The sequence below is a fragment of the Lepidochelys kempii genome, chromosome 3 (assembly GCF_965140265.1).
Source record: "Lepidochelys kempii isolate rLepKem1 chromosome 3, rLepKem1.hap2, whole genome shotgun sequence".
Lineage (NCBI taxonomy): Eukaryota > Metazoa > Chordata > Testudines > Cheloniidae > Lepidochelys > Lepidochelys kempii.
In genome coordinates, this window is record NC_133258.1 from 42,253,758 (window position 1) to 42,272,326 (window position 18,569).

The 18,569-nt window shown below is 39.0% G+C and overlaps 1 protein-coding gene across 4 annotated transcripts in view; it reads right to left on the reverse strand.

The window, feature by feature from the left end:
- CSMD1 (CUB and Sushi multiple domains 1) overlaps positions 1 to 18,569 on the reverse strand; it is a 2,000,616-nt gene that overhangs the window by 349,493 nt on the left and 1,632,554 nt on the right. For all 4 annotated transcript variants that reach the window (XM_073336216.1, XM_073336215.1, XM_073336217.1 and 1 more), the window contains exons 27-28: positions 7,321 to 7,512; positions 4,334 to 4,472 (exon numbers count right to left, since the gene is read on the reverse strand). In XM_073336216.1, the coding sequence (XP_073192317.1) occupies positions 4,334 to 4,472; positions 7,321 to 7,512 (331 nt within the window). The remainder of the gene's footprint in view (positions 1 to 4,333; positions 4,473 to 7,320; positions 7,513 to 18,569) is intronic.

Here is an 18,569-nt window from a genome sequence, read left to right on the forward strand (position 1 = left end):
TTTTTTTCTTCTCTGATTATAATTATTGTTATTATTTAGGGAGTGCTATTACTCTACATAGGGACCTTTCCAAGACATATAAGAAGACAGTGGACTGGGTCCTCGGCTATGACTAAGAAGTGAACAGCACAGGCTCTTGTAAGGGCTTGTTACCTGGTGGACCAATGTGCACAAGAAAGGTTTCATTTCTAAAGCACATCAACATGTTGTGTACTAACTGGCCCACATAGCTCTGCTGCTGCACAATAATGCACACTGGGGAACTTTTAGTTCACATCAACAGAGTCTACACTTAGTACACCACATGGTGTTCTTTAGAATTAAAATTCATCTAGTGCACACTGCCACACTGTGTACACAAGACTTTGGTTATTTCACCTGCCAATTGCCTCAAGAAGATGAAATGGTAGACAAGAATGTCTTAGGCCTTGTCTTCACTGTGGAAACAAAGGTGTTTTCTTAATTTATAATTAACTCAAGTTAAATTCCTAATGAAAATAAGGCTGTTTGCAGTTTTCACACAAGATCGCAGGTCAAATTAAAATTAAAAAGGCTGCCCCATAGTAAAAAATACACCTTTTTTCATAGTGAAGAAAAAGCATCAATATAGAGGTATCCTGGCCTTGTCTCCTATACTAGCAATAGGGATGCAAGTGGCAAGAGAGTCTCTAGGCTAGTTGAACACCAATGGATAATACTTCTTATAGTGGGATGATCTCCCTAAGGCTGGGTATTACCAGCTTTACTGCCAGATTGCCCCAGTGGCAAAACACAGTGGAGGGCTTATTCCAAGGTCTTTGCCCTCAGTCTAACTCCAATACATTACACAAATCAATGTTTAATACAAGGAAGTTGGACTGTCCATGAGAGTAACATACAGTAAGACATCTGCATGAAAGAATTTGGTTCCAAGGAAGGATCTAGGGAAGTCGGGTGGCAGCTGACATCGGCAAAGTGGGAATCTATTCCAAGTGTAGTGGTGAAGCATAAAAAAGCATGAAGTCAATAAAGACCTCTTCAAATGTTTTGGTCTTTTTTATCAATCCAACTATAGTGCATGTCAAAGAGATCTACATATTTAACACCTTATAACATTTTAGTTGAAAAACAATTGCACATGTGCAGTAATCATTTTAACAAAACATGAAACAGAAATAGCCAAAAACTGTTGAAGATTCCTTGTTCTTATACCTAGGCATTTTCACCAGCCCATTCAGTTTTTGTTTTTGCAGAATACAGCATTATCAGACATATAAATGTGGCTTTTACTCAAGATTTGCTTTTCCAACACATCCCAAGAAGGACAAATATGTTCGTACCAGAGGCTCTCATGTTAAAATACTCTTTATACCATTCCTTTCTTGTACCAAACTCCTCCCTTGTTGTCACCCTTGCAACATACAGAGAGAACTTCCCACAAAGCTGAAACTACTGTATGTTAGTCACCCAGCCTACAGAACATCTTGGGCCAGATGTTGCCCACTCTTCAACTGGGGAACTCTTGTGGAAATCAATGGGAATTCTGCTCATAGAAAAAAATGTATGATACAGGAAGTTATCTTTTCATCGGAATAAAAACAATGTATCTGCCCTATGGAATGTTTGAATTGACTTTAGGAATGTGATTACTATGGTTGCTTCTACTAGGTAATCAATGCTGTATTCCTCCCATAAATATCAGTGGATGGAATGAAATGTCAGTGCCAAAGCAATTGATATGTAAAGAACAATTGTTAAAAACAGCAACACTAAAATGTAATCAGAGAACATTTGTTATTGTTAAATATATTAAGGGGATTAAAGTAAATGAGAAGAGATGTAATCATCCAGAAGCATAAAGGCATTTAAATATTTTAAAATGAATAAGCCTCAATTCAGTTCAATGAAATTTTTCAAATGAGCACAGGGAGGAGCCTCTGCAAGGATTTTATATCTGGTAGAACACGCTAGTAATACAAACTATGACCAATTGTGAAAAAGGTAGATGTCTTCATGTATAAAAGCTCACTACTTCAGACATGCAGACTATGTGATACTAAACTAGCCCACAGCATAACAGGCAACTACCGCATTCTGCACCCTGGCCTGCAAGACCCAACTCCCGCTGACGTCAATGGGAGCTGAGCATTCTCAGCACTTTATCAGTGCTCCAGAATTGCAAACAATGAAATCCAATAAATGCAAGAGTGACTCCTTCGTTTAAAAAGATCCTTCCAGACAAACTTAAAGTTGGGTCTAAACATATTAGATTGGAACTACATCTACTAGATGTTACACAATAAGAATACATTTTCAGAATAATCATCTTTGCTTATTAAGTGACCATTATTACATAAAGTTAAAGTATTTCTCTGAAGGGTTAATTCAATTTGATAACTTAGTGAACCCTACCTTCACAGTTCTTGCAAATGATTCATATTTTCATGATAATACACTATTTAATATTAGCCTGAAGACTTCACCAGACATTAGATGATATACAGATGAATTAGGTATCACACAATGCAGACATTACATTAATATGACAATGAAATCATAGAATCATAGAATCATAGAATATCAGGGTTGGAAGGGACCCCAGAAGGTCATCTAGTCCAACCCCCTGCTTGAAGCAGGACCAATTCCCAGTTAAATCATCCCAGCCAGGGCTTTGTCAAGCCTGACCTTAAAAACCTCTAAGGAAGGAGATTCTACCACCTCCCTAGGTAACGCATTCCAGTGTTTCACCACCCTCTTAGTGAAAAAGTTTTTCCTAATATCCAATCTAAACCTCCCCCACTGCAACTTGAGACCATTACTCCTCGTTCTGTCATCTGCTACCATTGAGAACAGTCTAGAGCCATCCTCTTTGGAACCCCCTTTCAGGTAGTTGAAAGCAGCTATCAAATCCCCCCTCATTCTTCTCTTCTGCAGGCTAAACAATCCCAGCTCCCTCAGCCTCTCCTCATAACTCATGTGTTCCAGTCCCCTAATTATTTTTGTTGCCCTTCGCTGGACTCTCTGCAATTTATCCACATCCTTCTTGAAGTGTGGGGCCCAAAACTGGACACAGTACTCCAGATGAGGCCTCACCAATGTCGAATAGAGGGGAACGATCACGTCCCTCGATCTGCTCACTATGCCCCTACTTATACATCCCAAAATGCCATTGGCCTTCTTGGCAACAAGGGCACACTGCTGACTCATATCCAGCTTCTCGTCCACTGTCACCCCTAGGTCCTTTTCCGCAGAACTGCTGCCTAGCCATTCGGCCCCTAGTCTGTAGCTGTGCATTGGGTTCTTCCGTCCTAAGTGCAGGACCCTGCACTTATCCTTATTGAACCTCATCAGATTTCTTTTGGCCCAATCCTCCAATTTGTCTAGGTCTTTCTGTATCCTATCCCTCCCCTCCAGCGTATCTACCACTCCTCCCAGTTTAGTATCATCCGCAAATTTGCTGAGAGTACAATCCACACCATCCTCCAGATCATTTATGAAGATATTGAACAAAACCGGCCCCAGGACCGACCCTTGGAGTACTCCACTTGATACCGGCTGCCAACTAGATATGGAGCCATTGATCACTACCCGTTGAGCCTGACAATCTAGCCAGCTTTCTACCCACCTTATAGTGCATTCATCCAGCCCATACTTCCTTAACTTGCTGACAAGAATACTGTGGGAGACCGTGTCAAAAGCTTTGCTAAAGTCAAGAAACAATACATCCACTGCTTTCCCTTCATCCACAGAACCAGTAATCTCATCATAAAAGGCGATTAGATTAGTCAGGCATGACCTTCCCTTGGTGAATCCATGCTGGCTGTTCCTGATCACTTTCCTCTCATGCAAGTGCTTCAGGATTGATTCTTTGAGGACCTGCTCCATGATTTTTCCAGGGACTGAAGTGAGGCTGACTGGCCTGTAGTTCCCAGGATCCTCCTTCTTCCCTTTTTTAAAGATTGGCACTACATTAGCCTTTTTCCAGTCATCCGGGACTTCTGGGATTGACTTGAAATACATGTATTTCAAACACTCTGGAAGTATTATTCCCCATTAATATAGAGCTATCCCACTCAAATGGTCAATGGTGTGACATATGATACAAATTAAATGTTTTTTTTTAAGCATTATACCCCACACATCACATATGGTTTTTTGCTGCTTACACATTGGGCACCAAAAAAATGCTATAAAGCTAAATATTTTGTTTCTTCCATATTATTCTGAAACAATTAGGTATTAGATACATGCTGTAGGGCTTAGGAAATGTAATTGGGAATTCTATGTAGTGATCAATTATATAATTTTTAATTTAAAAACCTGGTACACAAAGGTGTTTTTCTAGAAATAGTACCTTTTGAATATCAAGGCAATGACAAAGTCAGGGTTTACTTTTATTCTCCAGTCACATTCCTTCCCAGGAGGATATGGCTGTGGGTAGTTAGGTGATAAAATAACACCTGCTGGACCTGTCAGGTTTCCTCCACATGCAGCTGTCAATACAAAAAGGAAAAAGAAAGCAGTTACATGCTAAACTAAAAATCACAGACAAACTGTTCAAATAAGAATGATTTGGCTTTTTTTTAAAAAAAGTCAGAATAGTTTTTCCATTCCCAACAAATGATCTCTTTGCAGTCCCAACAACAAACACATCCTGTGTTACACATATTTTCTCCAATTTAATTCAAAAAGAAAGTTTTCCTAAAATCTGAAAATGCAATAGAAATCTAAGTAATAAGGTCTTTGGATTTGCTTAGTGATTTAATTCCAGCTGCACTAACAAAGTATTTATCATTCACCTGACAAACTTCACTTTCAGAAGTGGGAGGGCCCAATAGTAATTGATGCTTAATGATGCTATTTACCTTAGGCCATAGAAGAAATATAAAATACTTTGATCCAATTAATAAAGGTGTTACCCAATTCACAGATCCAGGCACTTGGGCAAAAACAAACAAACAAACAAAGAAAACCACACAGCTAACTCAAACCAAAATTCTGAAGTTAGGTGCCTAAATCAGTATTTAAATACGTGAGCAATAAGTGCGGTTTGCAGAGGTGCAGAGCTCCTACCATTGTGACTGAAGTAAGTATTAGTAATCAGCCAAGCTGTGTTTAAAAAACAAATTAACAGCATGGTTCCTTTTATAGGTAATTATTTTAGTAAATATACACAAATCTTCAATGTCTTCTGATGACTTAGCTTGAGATAAAACACATGACCATACTCAGGAAAGGTATAAAGTATAAATGCAGCATAAAATGTTAAACAAATGTGAATAGTGGTCTGACCGTGTACAGAATGTTAATAAGTATAGCTATTAAATCTCAGCCATCCACAATATAGTGGAATAAGAACTATATGAGAATTTTAAAAGCTGTATATCATGGCTTTATAGAACTCTGAGGATTCCAATACTGCCGTATATATGACAGTAAAGATTATTTTAAACAGAAAACCCCCTCAAGGTCACCCTGACGAAAATGGAATATTAAGTATGTGCATATCATTTCACTACAAGTTACTCTCTCAGCAGATTAATTAAAATTTAGATTTTTAAAACAGGCTGTAAAGAGATACAAATTGAAGTATGTTAATTGGACAAAGCACTGGGTTTTATTACAACTGAATTAATACCCTAGAAAATTTGATCTTCATAATCCAGAACCCTATAAGTTTTGTCCTATCTCTAATCTCTTTATTTAGGGGTGGATCCAAATCTCTGGGAATTATTACTTGATGATTCATGGATTAAAAATTGTTTCATTGGCTGTAACCATCAGATGTCCAAACTTGTCCTTATGCAGTGCTGCATTGCACAAATGGGAACTTTGAAAGACATTTTGCAGTGCATATGCTGCTCTAAATCTGCTACCTGTATGGAATTGGGAAATGGATGGGGACTTTGTCTTACATACTTCCTATTACTTCTGAGAGAGCTAGTAATACTAGCCAGGAACTATACTTGCATTCAGGGGAAGTATAAGGAATGCAACTGTGCTGTAATCAGCCTCTGCAGAAGGGGCCTAATGGAAAGAGGGAAGAAAGGCTTGTACACAACCTAGTGGTCAACTGTGAGGGGAACAAACACTATCTGACCCTAAAGGGTTATTAAATAAAGTGTCCAACCTATCTCAGAGCAATTTGGCGACCGTAAAGGTCCAGTCAAGAAGGAAAATTATTAAAGTTTGCAGCTGATGACCCAAGGGAGCTGTTCAAGCCATCTGGGTTCTGGCACTCTCTAATGCTACATGGAGTATGCAGCATACGTGTTAATTAGATAACAAGAACCCTACCTAGCAGCAAAACAGTGATGTCCCTATAACAGTGATGTCCCTATAACACACCTCAGTAAGACTTCCAGGCCCCAGCCTTTTCATGCACTAACCAGAGCCCCATGGAAGTGACATTCCATATATGTAGGGTGGAAGGTATCAAGAATAGTGAAAGGCAGGAAACTTTATTCCTTCCAGACAATTCCACAAATGGACATGCAAAAGAACTTTTATTTACATTCGGGCAGCAGTGGCAGTCTGACCTTCCCTCTGTATGTACATATGTATCTATCTTAAAATTTTCTGAGAAGATAAAACTTAATGCATGGAAACAAATTACTGCACAGAGAGTCATACTCATGAGAGAATCAGTTTGTTGGTTTTATCCAAAATGAAGAAAAACAATCTTCAGTTTAACCACGGACTTTTGCTTTTTTAATTCAAGTCAAATGTTTCTGGTACAGAGTTTGGTGTTAAGGTAAGATCAGTTTCTTACATGGCCCCTGATTCTCACCTGACTAGGGTTTAAAAATGACAAATTTGATAGTATAAAGTATAAACAGTATAAACAGTAATATGATACTTGATACTTTTTACTTATTTGGTACCTTTCACCTTAGAGTCCGAAATATCTATAGTATATAGGTATATATTAGTGTCTCTGTTTTATTCAGACAGGGAAACTGTAGTACAGAGAAATCAAATGACTTAGCCAAGGTCACACAGTAAAGTAGTGGCAAAGTCATAAGTAGCACCCAGCTGCTTTGACTCCAAGTCCCCTGCGTTAACTATCTGACCATGCTGTCTTGCACTTAATAAATAATTTCTTGAAGCTTGTCACCTTCACTGTAAACAAATTTTCAAAAATAGACTATGCTGGAAAAATCTATAATAGCATTCATTTTGAGAATCAGACTGTCAGTATTTGTAAGTACTGAAAGACTGAGTTTTCTAAAAAAGCACTACTTTCACATCACCATGGTAGGGTCACTGGTTAGACAATTTAAAAACTGGAATATGATCTGCATTAGCTTCAAGTCCAACGCTAACATTTGATCTCAATACCTATGCATGTCGGAGGATCAGGTTGCCAAAAGAATCGGTTATTCAGCTGCACACAAGTAATTTTGGCCTGTCCTTGGAGCTGATACCCTGGGTCACACTGAAAGGTGGTGGTATCCCCAGGCTCTCTGCTGTCTCCATATCTGGTACCATTCTGTGGAGTCCCAGGATCATTACATGTTGATGCAACTGATGCTATAAGAAAACAATGAAATTAACATATTTAAGTTATATGTACTATATTTTAATAAATACACAGTGCAACATTTTACAGGAGCATCTAATCAGAGACAATATTATTTGCTTATCTGTTATCATGGAAGGTAGTTTGTTTCTACAAAATTTTCTCACTGAGATGCATTATGCTTATGTTGGCTTCTGGCCAGTTTCTTCAGGTGAAAAACATGGCCTGATAGGGAATAAACTAAGGCTCTTCATTTTCTGTCCAGTTAATCCATCAAACAAGCTAACAATTCCCTTTTCTTCAGCTATCAATACGTATTTAAGTGATATGACAATTTGTGTATGACAAATGTCAGAATGTAAATAACATCCTTTTACTCTTTGAGTGCCTAACAGCCTGGGAAGGGAATGTGCATGGGAACTCAAACCAAAAAACCACCATGTGCAACCTTGGGGTTTGCATTACAGAGGTATGTAAAACCTTCTTAGAGGATACTCAAAGGAGACGAATCACATCTTCATGTGTTAGGGTCAACATTTCAAACAACGTTTAATTTGTATTCAGATGGCATAATAGTCAGTATCAGATGTTCATGATCAGTAAATCCTCATGCTTATCTCCCATACAAATTATCATTATTATCATAATGCCTAGGCAGCCCAGTCATGGACCAAAACAGTTCCTGCCTTGTACATGTTACCTCTCCTTTCCCTAGCTCTTATGAGTAACACATATTAACACTTTGTCAAACTGAGGCATCACCTCTATTCTCCAGACATTTGTTCTCTTCATCACTATTAGGCTTGTGTTCTCTTGTTGCAAATTGTTTTGTCTTGTCTTGTGATGTTTTGGCCAGTTATTTGGTCATGTTTTGGTTTTGTACAGATTTTTTTTTAAACTTCACTTGGAACAGAAATTTGTTATGTCAAATCTCACTTCATCACCTTCATGACCTCTCTGTATTGTGCCACTCGATACATTCCTTATCTATTGTTTTTCTTGAGATGATTCCTACTTAATAATTATATAATGTTTTCTTTGTCCAAACACTCTAACCAATCAGTACTACTTTGAGATTTATAACCATTGTTCACATTTTACACATGGGGAAACTACAGCAATGTGCGCTACTGGTCATGATGACTTTGATTGTGAACACCATTTTGGAAATTATTGTTCTGAACATCTATGCTGTAATATGTAATTGTGCAAAAAAGGTTTGTAGACATTAAATTTAAAAAAGTTTGTCAATGTGGCTGTGAACTTCCTGCACTCAGAGCCCAATCCCTTGCATATCTAACTCTTCTGACTAATAGAAATTTTAGCTAAGAAGGAAAGTAGGATCACACCCAACTTCTATATGTTTTTTATGTTGTTGGGGTTTGTTTGTTTTTTTTTGCTACCTTTCACAATTTCCCTTAATTATTTTGGTGTACCTGTCATGACCAATGTGTCATAGTTTAGCACAATACTCCCATAAATGCAGCTTCCTGCATTTGTTGGGCAAGATTCTCCTCCTCATGCAATTTATTGAGTGTAATTAGTTGCCATAGCCATAGTTTTTCTCTGTACCCATAGAAAATGGTTGAGGCAGCATTCTGTTCACATGCTGAACAGAAGTGTACAGTAAAAGTAAACAGATGTTTCATTTCTTATGTACATCACAAATAGTTCTCTCATATAGATCAACAGTGTCAAACACTCAACCTGCAGCTGGATTCTTGAGGGATGTGGCCTCATAGAATATTCACATTTTGCAGAATCTAAGCTCTCATATTCCTTAAAAGTTTTCTAGCCCTTATGTTTATAACTCCAAGTTAACATTCCAAGTGTAATGGATGCTGTATTTTCTTCCTGAATCTGAAAAAGGCTCAACACAAAGACTAAGAACTGTGAACTTCCTTGATTCCATTAATTAGCATAACATATCAATCCTAAAGCTGACAGTTTAATGACAACATTAACTTTTAAGTTGCTGGGCATTTTGTCAGATGGAATAAGAATAAATCCCACAGAGGGCAGCATCTGGGAGTTGCCAGTGGAAAGGCAATACAGACAGAAGAAGTGGAGAGACATAAACACAAGACAAAATGGGAGAAACAGAAAAAGAAAACTGGGGAAGAATGAGAAACACAGGGCAGAATTAGGGGTGGTCTAAATAGTAAGCCTATTTTCATCAGAGTGGTGCTAGATGTGATAATAATGTATTGAACAATTAATGACCTTAATTAAAAGTTTACTTACTACATATAGATGGTATTCTAACACCGATTTTTTTACAAACCTATAATTGATAGGAGTGGGTGCCCAGTATGGATTGAGGAGAGTATGTGGTTTTAAATTTATATAGTGGGCACACTTTAAAAAGTTCATTCCAGTTTTACCGGCATTACTGATTGCAGTAATATTTCTTAGATTTAAAAAGGAAAATATTTCTGGAAACAGTAATATCTCTAAAACCAGAATGACATTTTTAAGTCCATGCTTGGCTCCAGAGACAGTGTCAATGGGAGGGCTTCAGCTTCCTCAACCATGGGATGCTGTTTCGGGAAAGTGGTCTGCTGGAAAGATATGGAGTCCACCAAGAAAAAAGGGGAAATACTGTTGAGGCCGCAGCTAGAGTGAGGTGTCCAATTCTGGGCACCACATTTTAAGAAAGATAGGGACGAACTGGAGAGATTCCGGAGGATAGCAAAAAAAAACATGATACAAGGTTTAGAAAACCTAACCTACAAGGAAAGGTTAAAAATACTAGACATGTTTAGTCTTGAGAAAAGAACTGTGGACCTGATACCAGTCTTCAAATATGTTAAGGGTTGTTATAAAAAGAGGACCATGATCAATTGTCCTCCTTGTGGACTGCAGGTAGGCTGGGAGGCACGGATCAGTGTTCATGTCTCACTACCCATAAGTACCTGGCATGGGCTGGGGAAGCTAATGATCCATCCAGCAGACCAAATTCAGTGATGAACGCTGGCCATGTGCAACCTAAGGCATGCCATGCATATGCTAAGAAGAAGACTGCAAGTAGGCTTGATTTGCAACAGGGGAGATTTAGATTAGTTAGTAGGAAAAACTTTCCAACCATAAGGGTAATTATGCTCTGGAATAGGCTTCCAAGGGAGGCTTTGGAATCCCCATCACTGGAAGTTTTTAAGAACAGGTTAGACAAACACCTGTCAGGGATGGTCTAGGTTTACTTAGTCCTGCCTCAGTGCAAGGGGTTGGATTTGATGATATCTCAAGATCCTTTCCAGCCCTACATTTCTATGATTCTGTGATTGTAATCCATACCATGGATCACAGTTCAAAATTTAATGGGGTCTATTGCACTGAATTAATATGACTCCCCTGACACAGAGTAGTTGAAATATTAAATTAGATAGCTTTTGTTGACCTTTAGACTGAAGGAAAAAATCAGGTAACCTATTGGTATAATAGACATTATCTGAAGTGACCTGCATTTAAACTGAAATTACATAGTCGATTTTCAGTCTCTACAGCTTAATTAACACTGTAGGTATCTCTTTATCCTTAAAGAAGAGACTACAAGGAAACAGCAGAATTCATATAGAACAGTGCATTTTACATTTTCAGTACTCTTCCAGGAAAAAAAAACAACATAGGAGGAACACATTGCTAGATTCTGTAACTCTTACTCATGTTGAGAACTCTCTCACTCTATGAGTAGTCCCAAAAAAGTCCATGGGAATTGTCTAGTTGAAGCTGGATACATTCATACTAAATATAAAGCACACGTTTTAAACAATAAGGGTAATTAACTATTGGAATAATTTACCTAGGATGGATTCTCCATCTCTTGGTGATATTTTTAAATCAAGACATCTTTCTAAAACATATATTAGGACTCATACAGAAGTTATGGGCTCAATGAGGAATTACTGGGTGAGATTCTGTGGGCCTGTGTTATGCAGGATATCAGAGTAGATGATCAGAATGGTCCTTTCTGCTCTTAAGATCTATGAATATTCACAAAGTGCTCTTCAGTGTGAGCATGGATGGCAGAATTAGGCTCTAATCTTCAGTGCCCAAACTCATACTGAGCAAGTACCTTACTAAATACAATTAAATGCAGCACTGCCCTTTAAAAAATTAATTTATGCAGTTAAAATGACAGTGACTCCTATCTCTTTTTACACAGACTATGCCCATTCATTTTGTTCCACACTAAAGACACGGAGGTTATTTGCCTGTAACTGGAGCTCCTTTGAGATATGGGATCCCTCTGTGTATTCAACTGAGGGTTTATGCATCCAAGCCATGCATCCAGAGCTGGAGAATTTGAAAGTAGCAGTTTCCATTGATCCATGCACGCACCCTTGCTTTGCCTCATGCTTTTATCTGATGTGATAAATGTTGGGGCAGACCGACCGCATCTTCAGTTCCTTCTCCATTGCAAATCAAAAAGAAGTGGAATACAGAAGTGGAACCACCCATCTGAAAGAACCTCCAGTTGCAGGTAAGTAATCTCCTTTGCTTCTTCAGGTGATGGTTCCTATTGTATTTCATTGAGGGTGATTAACAAGCAGCACCTAATTTGGAGGAAGGTGCGAGGAAGAGGAAGAAATGGTTGAATGGAGGGTAGCCACACCAAATGATGTGTCCATCACAAAGTCCTGCACAAAGGTGTAGTACACAGCAAAGGTATGCTCCAAACCCCATGTGGCGGCCCTATGTATGTCTGGAAGTGACACGCAATGGAGTGTGGCTGTAGCCAATGTCTGGGCTCTCGTGGAATGGGCTCTCCCTCCAGGGCGAAGGCAGTCCTGACAACTGATAACAGTGTAATACACCTCCCTTGGAAATCCTCTGTATGGAGATTGCCTGCCCCTTAATCCTCTCCTGTCCCCTTAATAAGCAGTGTACAGGACTTCCTGATTGGTCTTGTCCTCTGTCAGTAGAAGGTCAAGGCCATGTGGACATCAAAGGAGTGAAGGTTTCACTTCTCTGCTAAGGTGTGAGGCTTTGGAAAGAAATCAGGTAAGTGTATGGGTTGGTTGGGATGAAACCGAGATACGACCTTTGATAGAAACTTGGATGTAGGCACAGGGAGACTTTGTCATGAAATGTGGTGAAAGGGGAATACACCATCATGGCCCGAAGTTCATCTACCCATCTCTCCAAAGTAATAGCCACTAGAAAGGTGATTTTCATGGAAATGAGGGGCATAGAGCATGAAGCCAGCGACTCCAAGGGCAGTTTCATTAACACTGATAGAACGAGATTGAGGTGCTACTGGGGGGTGATAGGTTGTATGGGTGGGAAAGTCCTGAGGAGACCTTTCCAAAACCTAGTTAGTCAACGGATATATAAATACAGTGTGTCCTGCCATGGCAAGAGGGTGATGAGGGAAACTAGCAGCTGTGACTTGGACCATATGGTGGTGAGAAGGAACTGGAGACAAAGTCAGTTTTCCCCACCATTTATTGCCTCAGACAGAACTATGAGGTGAAACAAGGGCACATGGACCAACGGACACTACTACTTTCAAATTCTCTGGCTCTGGATGCATGGCATGCATGAGTAAACCCTCAGTGGAACACAATAGGGACCATCACTCGAAGAAGAAGAAGAAGGAGAGAAAGAGATATGTGTATAGTGTAGAAGGAGAGAACCATGCTGGCAACCTCCCCTCCTTGGATTGCTATTATTTGGCTGCACAACACATTTTCAAGAAAAATACAAAACCAAATACAATGCAATAAGCACACCATTAAAACTAATACCACAATCACCATTACTGACATATAAATGCCTAAACAAATAAATACTTCCTCTACTAGCTCCTTCTTCCCTGAATCAGGTTTAAGCTGCTTGTCACCATCCTGAATGCCCTGTGTAACTCTTCCCTACCATACTTATGTGCTCATCTCCCATCATGACAGCCTATAATACTCATTTGTCCACTTCTCTCTTTCTTCCATGCTTCCCCTTGTACCTGGAACATCCTCCCTAAATTGATTAATAAATGCCTCTATTATCTCCACTTTTGGATATCCCTTCATGAAACACCTGTGCTCTGATGCCTACATGAAATCAGCAAATTTATTATGGCTATCGGAGAAACAGTCAGGTATAGCTGTTATTATTTTTTTTAAAAAAAAACATGTTCTGAAATTACTTGGAACCACCTGGTTCTATACATAGCTAGCCCACATAACCATGTGATGGTATCCTCACTTCCTTCAACCTCCCTCTCCACTCCTCTTGTTTGTTGCACTCATTTGTTGCAGTGCCTCTTAACTTAGAAGATCATAGTACAACAGGGACTAAATAGTCCTGTGTTTTTGTACAGCGACTTTCAAAATGTTGCCCCAATTCTGATTGGAGATTGTGTGTGCTATCATAATCCAAATTAATACTACTACTACTAAAAGGACAAAAAATGGAAGCAAACAAGTATATTGCTTTATGCTTTAGGTTCTGTTTTTACTTTGAGAATTCCCTCCCTTCCCCCATCACCCATCATGTTATCAGTGTAAATTGTGGCAGATTCTCTTCCCCACTTCACTCCCTTGTGCCACTCTGGCTTCCCAAAAGAAGCCAAACTGGACTGCTGCCCCCTCACTAAGGATTCCCCTGGTATCTATCATAACCATCGCTACTTTTTCTTTTTTGGTTTGAGTTGTTGTTTTTTTCAAACCCTCCTCCCATACATGACCTTTATAATCTCTGGACTGTACACTGTTAATGAGGCCTGACACTTTGCTGTTTTGTTTTTGGACACCTCTGATTACCTCCTCATGGGGAGTCAGACAGCAAAAGAGCCAGCAGGACATCCTCAGTGCCACATAAGGCAAGATTTCTTTTGCTGCTCCCTTTTTAATGGGAGCCTGTGCAAGCCCTCTGTTCAGGCAAGCAAATTGGGGAAGGGAGGGGAGAAAAGAATGAGAACAGTCTTCACAGCCCTAGGAACCTCTGACATTAAAAATGATATGAAGGGAAGGGAGCAATTGTCAGAAGGTGGAGTGAAGTACTGATAAGATGCCTGTCATGGTTGCCATGTAGAGTAAGGATAAAGGGTAGTTCAGTGGTTCTCAAACTAGGGCCACCGCTTGTTCAGGGAAAGCCCCTGGTGGGCCGGGCCAGTTTGTTTACCTGCCATGTCCGCAGGGTTGCCTGATTGCGGCTCTCAGTGGCCGCGGTTCACCGCTCCAGGCCAATGGGGGCTGCAGGAAGGGCAGCCAGCACATCCCCCTCAGCCCATGTCACTTCCTGCAGCTCCCACTGGCCTGGAGCGGCGAACCACGGCCAGTGGGAGCCACAATCGGCCGAACGTGTGGACGCGGCAGGTAAACAAACTGGCCTGGCCCATCAGGGGCTTTCCCTGAACAAGGAGTGGCCCTAGTTTGAGAACCACTGGGGTAGGTGGACGGCAAAGGAGGCAAAACAAGAAGGAGGGCTGGATAGTAAGTGAAGCTGGAGGCATCAAGGAGGGGAAGTGAGTGAGGCATTGTGAGAGAGAATGGAAGGTTGAATAAGCCAGGCAGTATGCCCTACAAAGTGATACTATCACACTGAGTTTTGTACATTCTGGGGAAAATATTTTTAAATAAGACAGGTGAAAAATCATTAAGTAATTAACCTTATTTTTGAATCCTTCATCACCCAACCACTTATTTCGTCATCTTTTTGTTGAGGCTCCCATTTGTTGGCTCATGTCTATTCTTTTTATTCAGAAGCGGGGGGGGGGGGGGTGTTGAAAGTACTGCCATGGGAGCTTGGAGAGTAGGGTCAGGATCAGGAATTAAATCAAAAGTTCTCCAGGGCCGAGACCTCATATTTTATGAGACTATAAAGTACCTAGCACATTCTTGGTCTCTATAAAATTACTAATACTATAATTAAGTTAAATCCATATTTTAACATGTGTGTTTGGAATCCCCTCTTTTTCTAGCCTGAAACCTACGGTTAGCGGGTTAGTATTTTTCTTTTACAAATCCCTCAGGAAATCGAATCCACAGTAAGGAATTCATTGAAGAAAATGATCTATGTAAAAGAAATAACATAGCTGAGAGTAGTGCAGACCTTACACTATTGATACTTGTTATACTTTCTAACAATTACTTCACACTTCTGACTCTGTTGTATTGGGAACTAGATTTTCCTTATATCCAAACTAGCAATACAAAACCTGTTGGTAAAATAACTAAGCACACTTTTGGTGGGTCACGAAGAAATGATAATAAAATAATAATAAATCATATTAATAATAAGTACTAGCTCTTAGACTTGGTAAATCTTTAGTGTTGATGCCATTTAGGTTTAAAAATAAAAGTCAATTTGCTGTTAGGAGGCCAAGCTTATTTAAAGTCATACAAATTTTTGGTAAAAAGAAAAGGAGTACTTGTGGCACCTTAGAGACTAACTAATTTATTTGAGCATAAGCTTTCGTGAGCTACAGCTAAATTTGTTAGTCTCTAAGGTGCCACAAGTACTCCTTTTCTTTTTGCGAATACAGACTAACATGGCTGCTACTCTGAAATTTTTGGTACTGTGTCTGCTATTGTGGGTCCTCTCTTTCATGCTTTTACTGTCTAAGTCAATTCATGTCTGTCGCTTTCCCACAGCTTTTTTTTAACAGATACAAAAAGTTTTAAAACAAAGAAATATACCAAGTCCCCTTGTAAATTCACCATGTTTCATTGTTCTAGTCACTTCAGTCCTTTGTCTACCTCACAGAGGGTTTATTTAATTATTTATTTCAAACTGGTTTCTTTTGTGCCAGTATAGGCATACAACTTTCATATTTCATTAACATGATGTTCAGCTAATTTCAGCTGGCACAAGCCCAGACTTACTGACCTTCATGGAATGTGGATAGGAAGGGGAAGGGATGATTTTCAGTACTGGTGGAAACATTCCCTCCTGCAATTACAATTCTTTATCCAAGTGATGGTATTGAACATCGGACCAACTTATTCTTTTATTATTTTTAAGACTATTATGGTAGCACCTAGGGAGCCCAACTGAGATCGGGGTCCCATTGAGCTAGGTGCTATACAAACATAGAACAAGACACAATATCTGCTATGAAGAGTTTATGTCTGCTCACTGAATGTCCCCTGTTGACTGATGTATGCAGTAACCATTGTAGTTTCAGAAAAGACAGCATAAGTATTGTGATGGTACTTTATAGGGGAGAGAGTGCAGGGAGGGAAAAGTAGTAGACCCAGACAGAAATATATGTCAGACATACTCTGATGCTGCAACGAAAATCCAGCAAATATGGTATGTACCTGCATGTCTGCAGACAGATGAGTAGATTAGACCGTTTAACCTGATATATATCCCAAATGTATTGATTGTGGTCTCTCTATGACTGCTGTGTATACAAATAAGGTTTAATGTGTGTCTTTGTACTATGGATTATTTTCTGGTCATTTTTCCATCCCTGAAACTCACACATCTTTCTTGCACAGGGCCCACACCTTTGAGGTGGGTTCTATTTCTCAATGAAGTGTGTGTGGGGGGAACAATTTCTTTTTTTGTTGTTTTTTATTTGAGTTTCACATTGTGATTTATGAGCATCAATTCAAGTAACAACTGTCACTGCTAATGAGAGTTTTGCACATAACTCCCCAAGCACTACATTTAAAATTTACCTGACAGCTAGGCCACATTAGTGCAGTTTACTGAATGTATACTTGGCCACCAGGGAGAGAAAACAGCTATATGGTCGTTATCCCATTGAAGTGCTTTCCCATTTCATAGCCAAGTAACGTGTCTAAAATTGTGAATGACTGTAGAGCATGTTTGCTAAGAAACAGTAAATTTACAAATTTGCTGAAAATTGTGTAAACACACACACACACACATATATATCATTAGTTATTGTCCTCTTCCAAAAAAAAAACTTTGAATACTTTATTCCCTCCATAAAGCGTTCTGTGCAATGTAATATCTCAACTAGCAAAGTTTGCTCATCTATTTTTGACATCAAATATACATCAGTTACCAAAGATTTGATGTCTAAAACAATTCACTGCATTTACCAAGTCCAAATTCAAAATTTAAAAAGCTGCTATTGACAAACATTTAACAAGCATCAAAATATTATTTGCATTTTTTCCTATGAATGCATTATCTGTATTTGAGAATAACAACCATTTTATTATCCACAAATATACTTGATCCTAATTAAACAAAACACGAGCTTAAGCATTGATGTGCCATCCAGTAAAATGACCATTTAGACAAGCTGTCAAGTTTTCAACTTGTTTCATTTGTAAGCTGTTTACTGCTCAGGAGTCCCAAGGGTTTCTTTCTCTCTCTCTCTCTCTCTCTCTCTCTCTCTCTCTCTCAATCTCTCTCCAGCTGGAGGAAAGTCACAAGTCCACTAGTACTTTATCGGGTTTTGTGCAGATGTCTCAAGGACAGTAATATTTCTGTTGGTGTACATATTTCATACACCAGTAGTTAATGCAGACTTTAAAAGTTACTCATTTCCCTGTCACTCATTCCATCTCATAACTGGCACTTTTTTATACATGTCAATATACTGATATGGAACAATATAATTAATGTTTGCCTTATAAATTCAAACAGTGTGCACTGCTATGCCAGGGCTTATTCACATCCTGCAAAATAATCACACTGGGTAAAATTTTCAAAAGGGTCTAAGTGACTTCAAAACCTAAGACTCATTTTCATAATTGACATAGGACCTCACGGAAAGTCAATGGGAAATGTAGGCTCCTTTTGAAAATATTAACCAGGGTATTTACATATATCTGTGACATATTAGAGTTGAGTCTAATTTGTCTTTTAAAGGACATGTTTTTATGAGTTTGTTTAGCCCACACACTATCATTATGTCTTCAAGGATAAAATCATCATCTTCACCAACTATGTCTGAGAAATACAGTCATGTCAGCAATGCCTATTGTCAAAAACATTTTCTTCTCTCTACTTTGAAGATTTCTAAAAAATATTCAAAGCTTCCAATTTCCACTAAAAATACTACAGGCTGTCCCGCAACTTAGGTCTGTAAGTTACAGACACTGCAGCAAAAGTCCCATTTGTTTTGTTTTAAAACTGAAAAGGG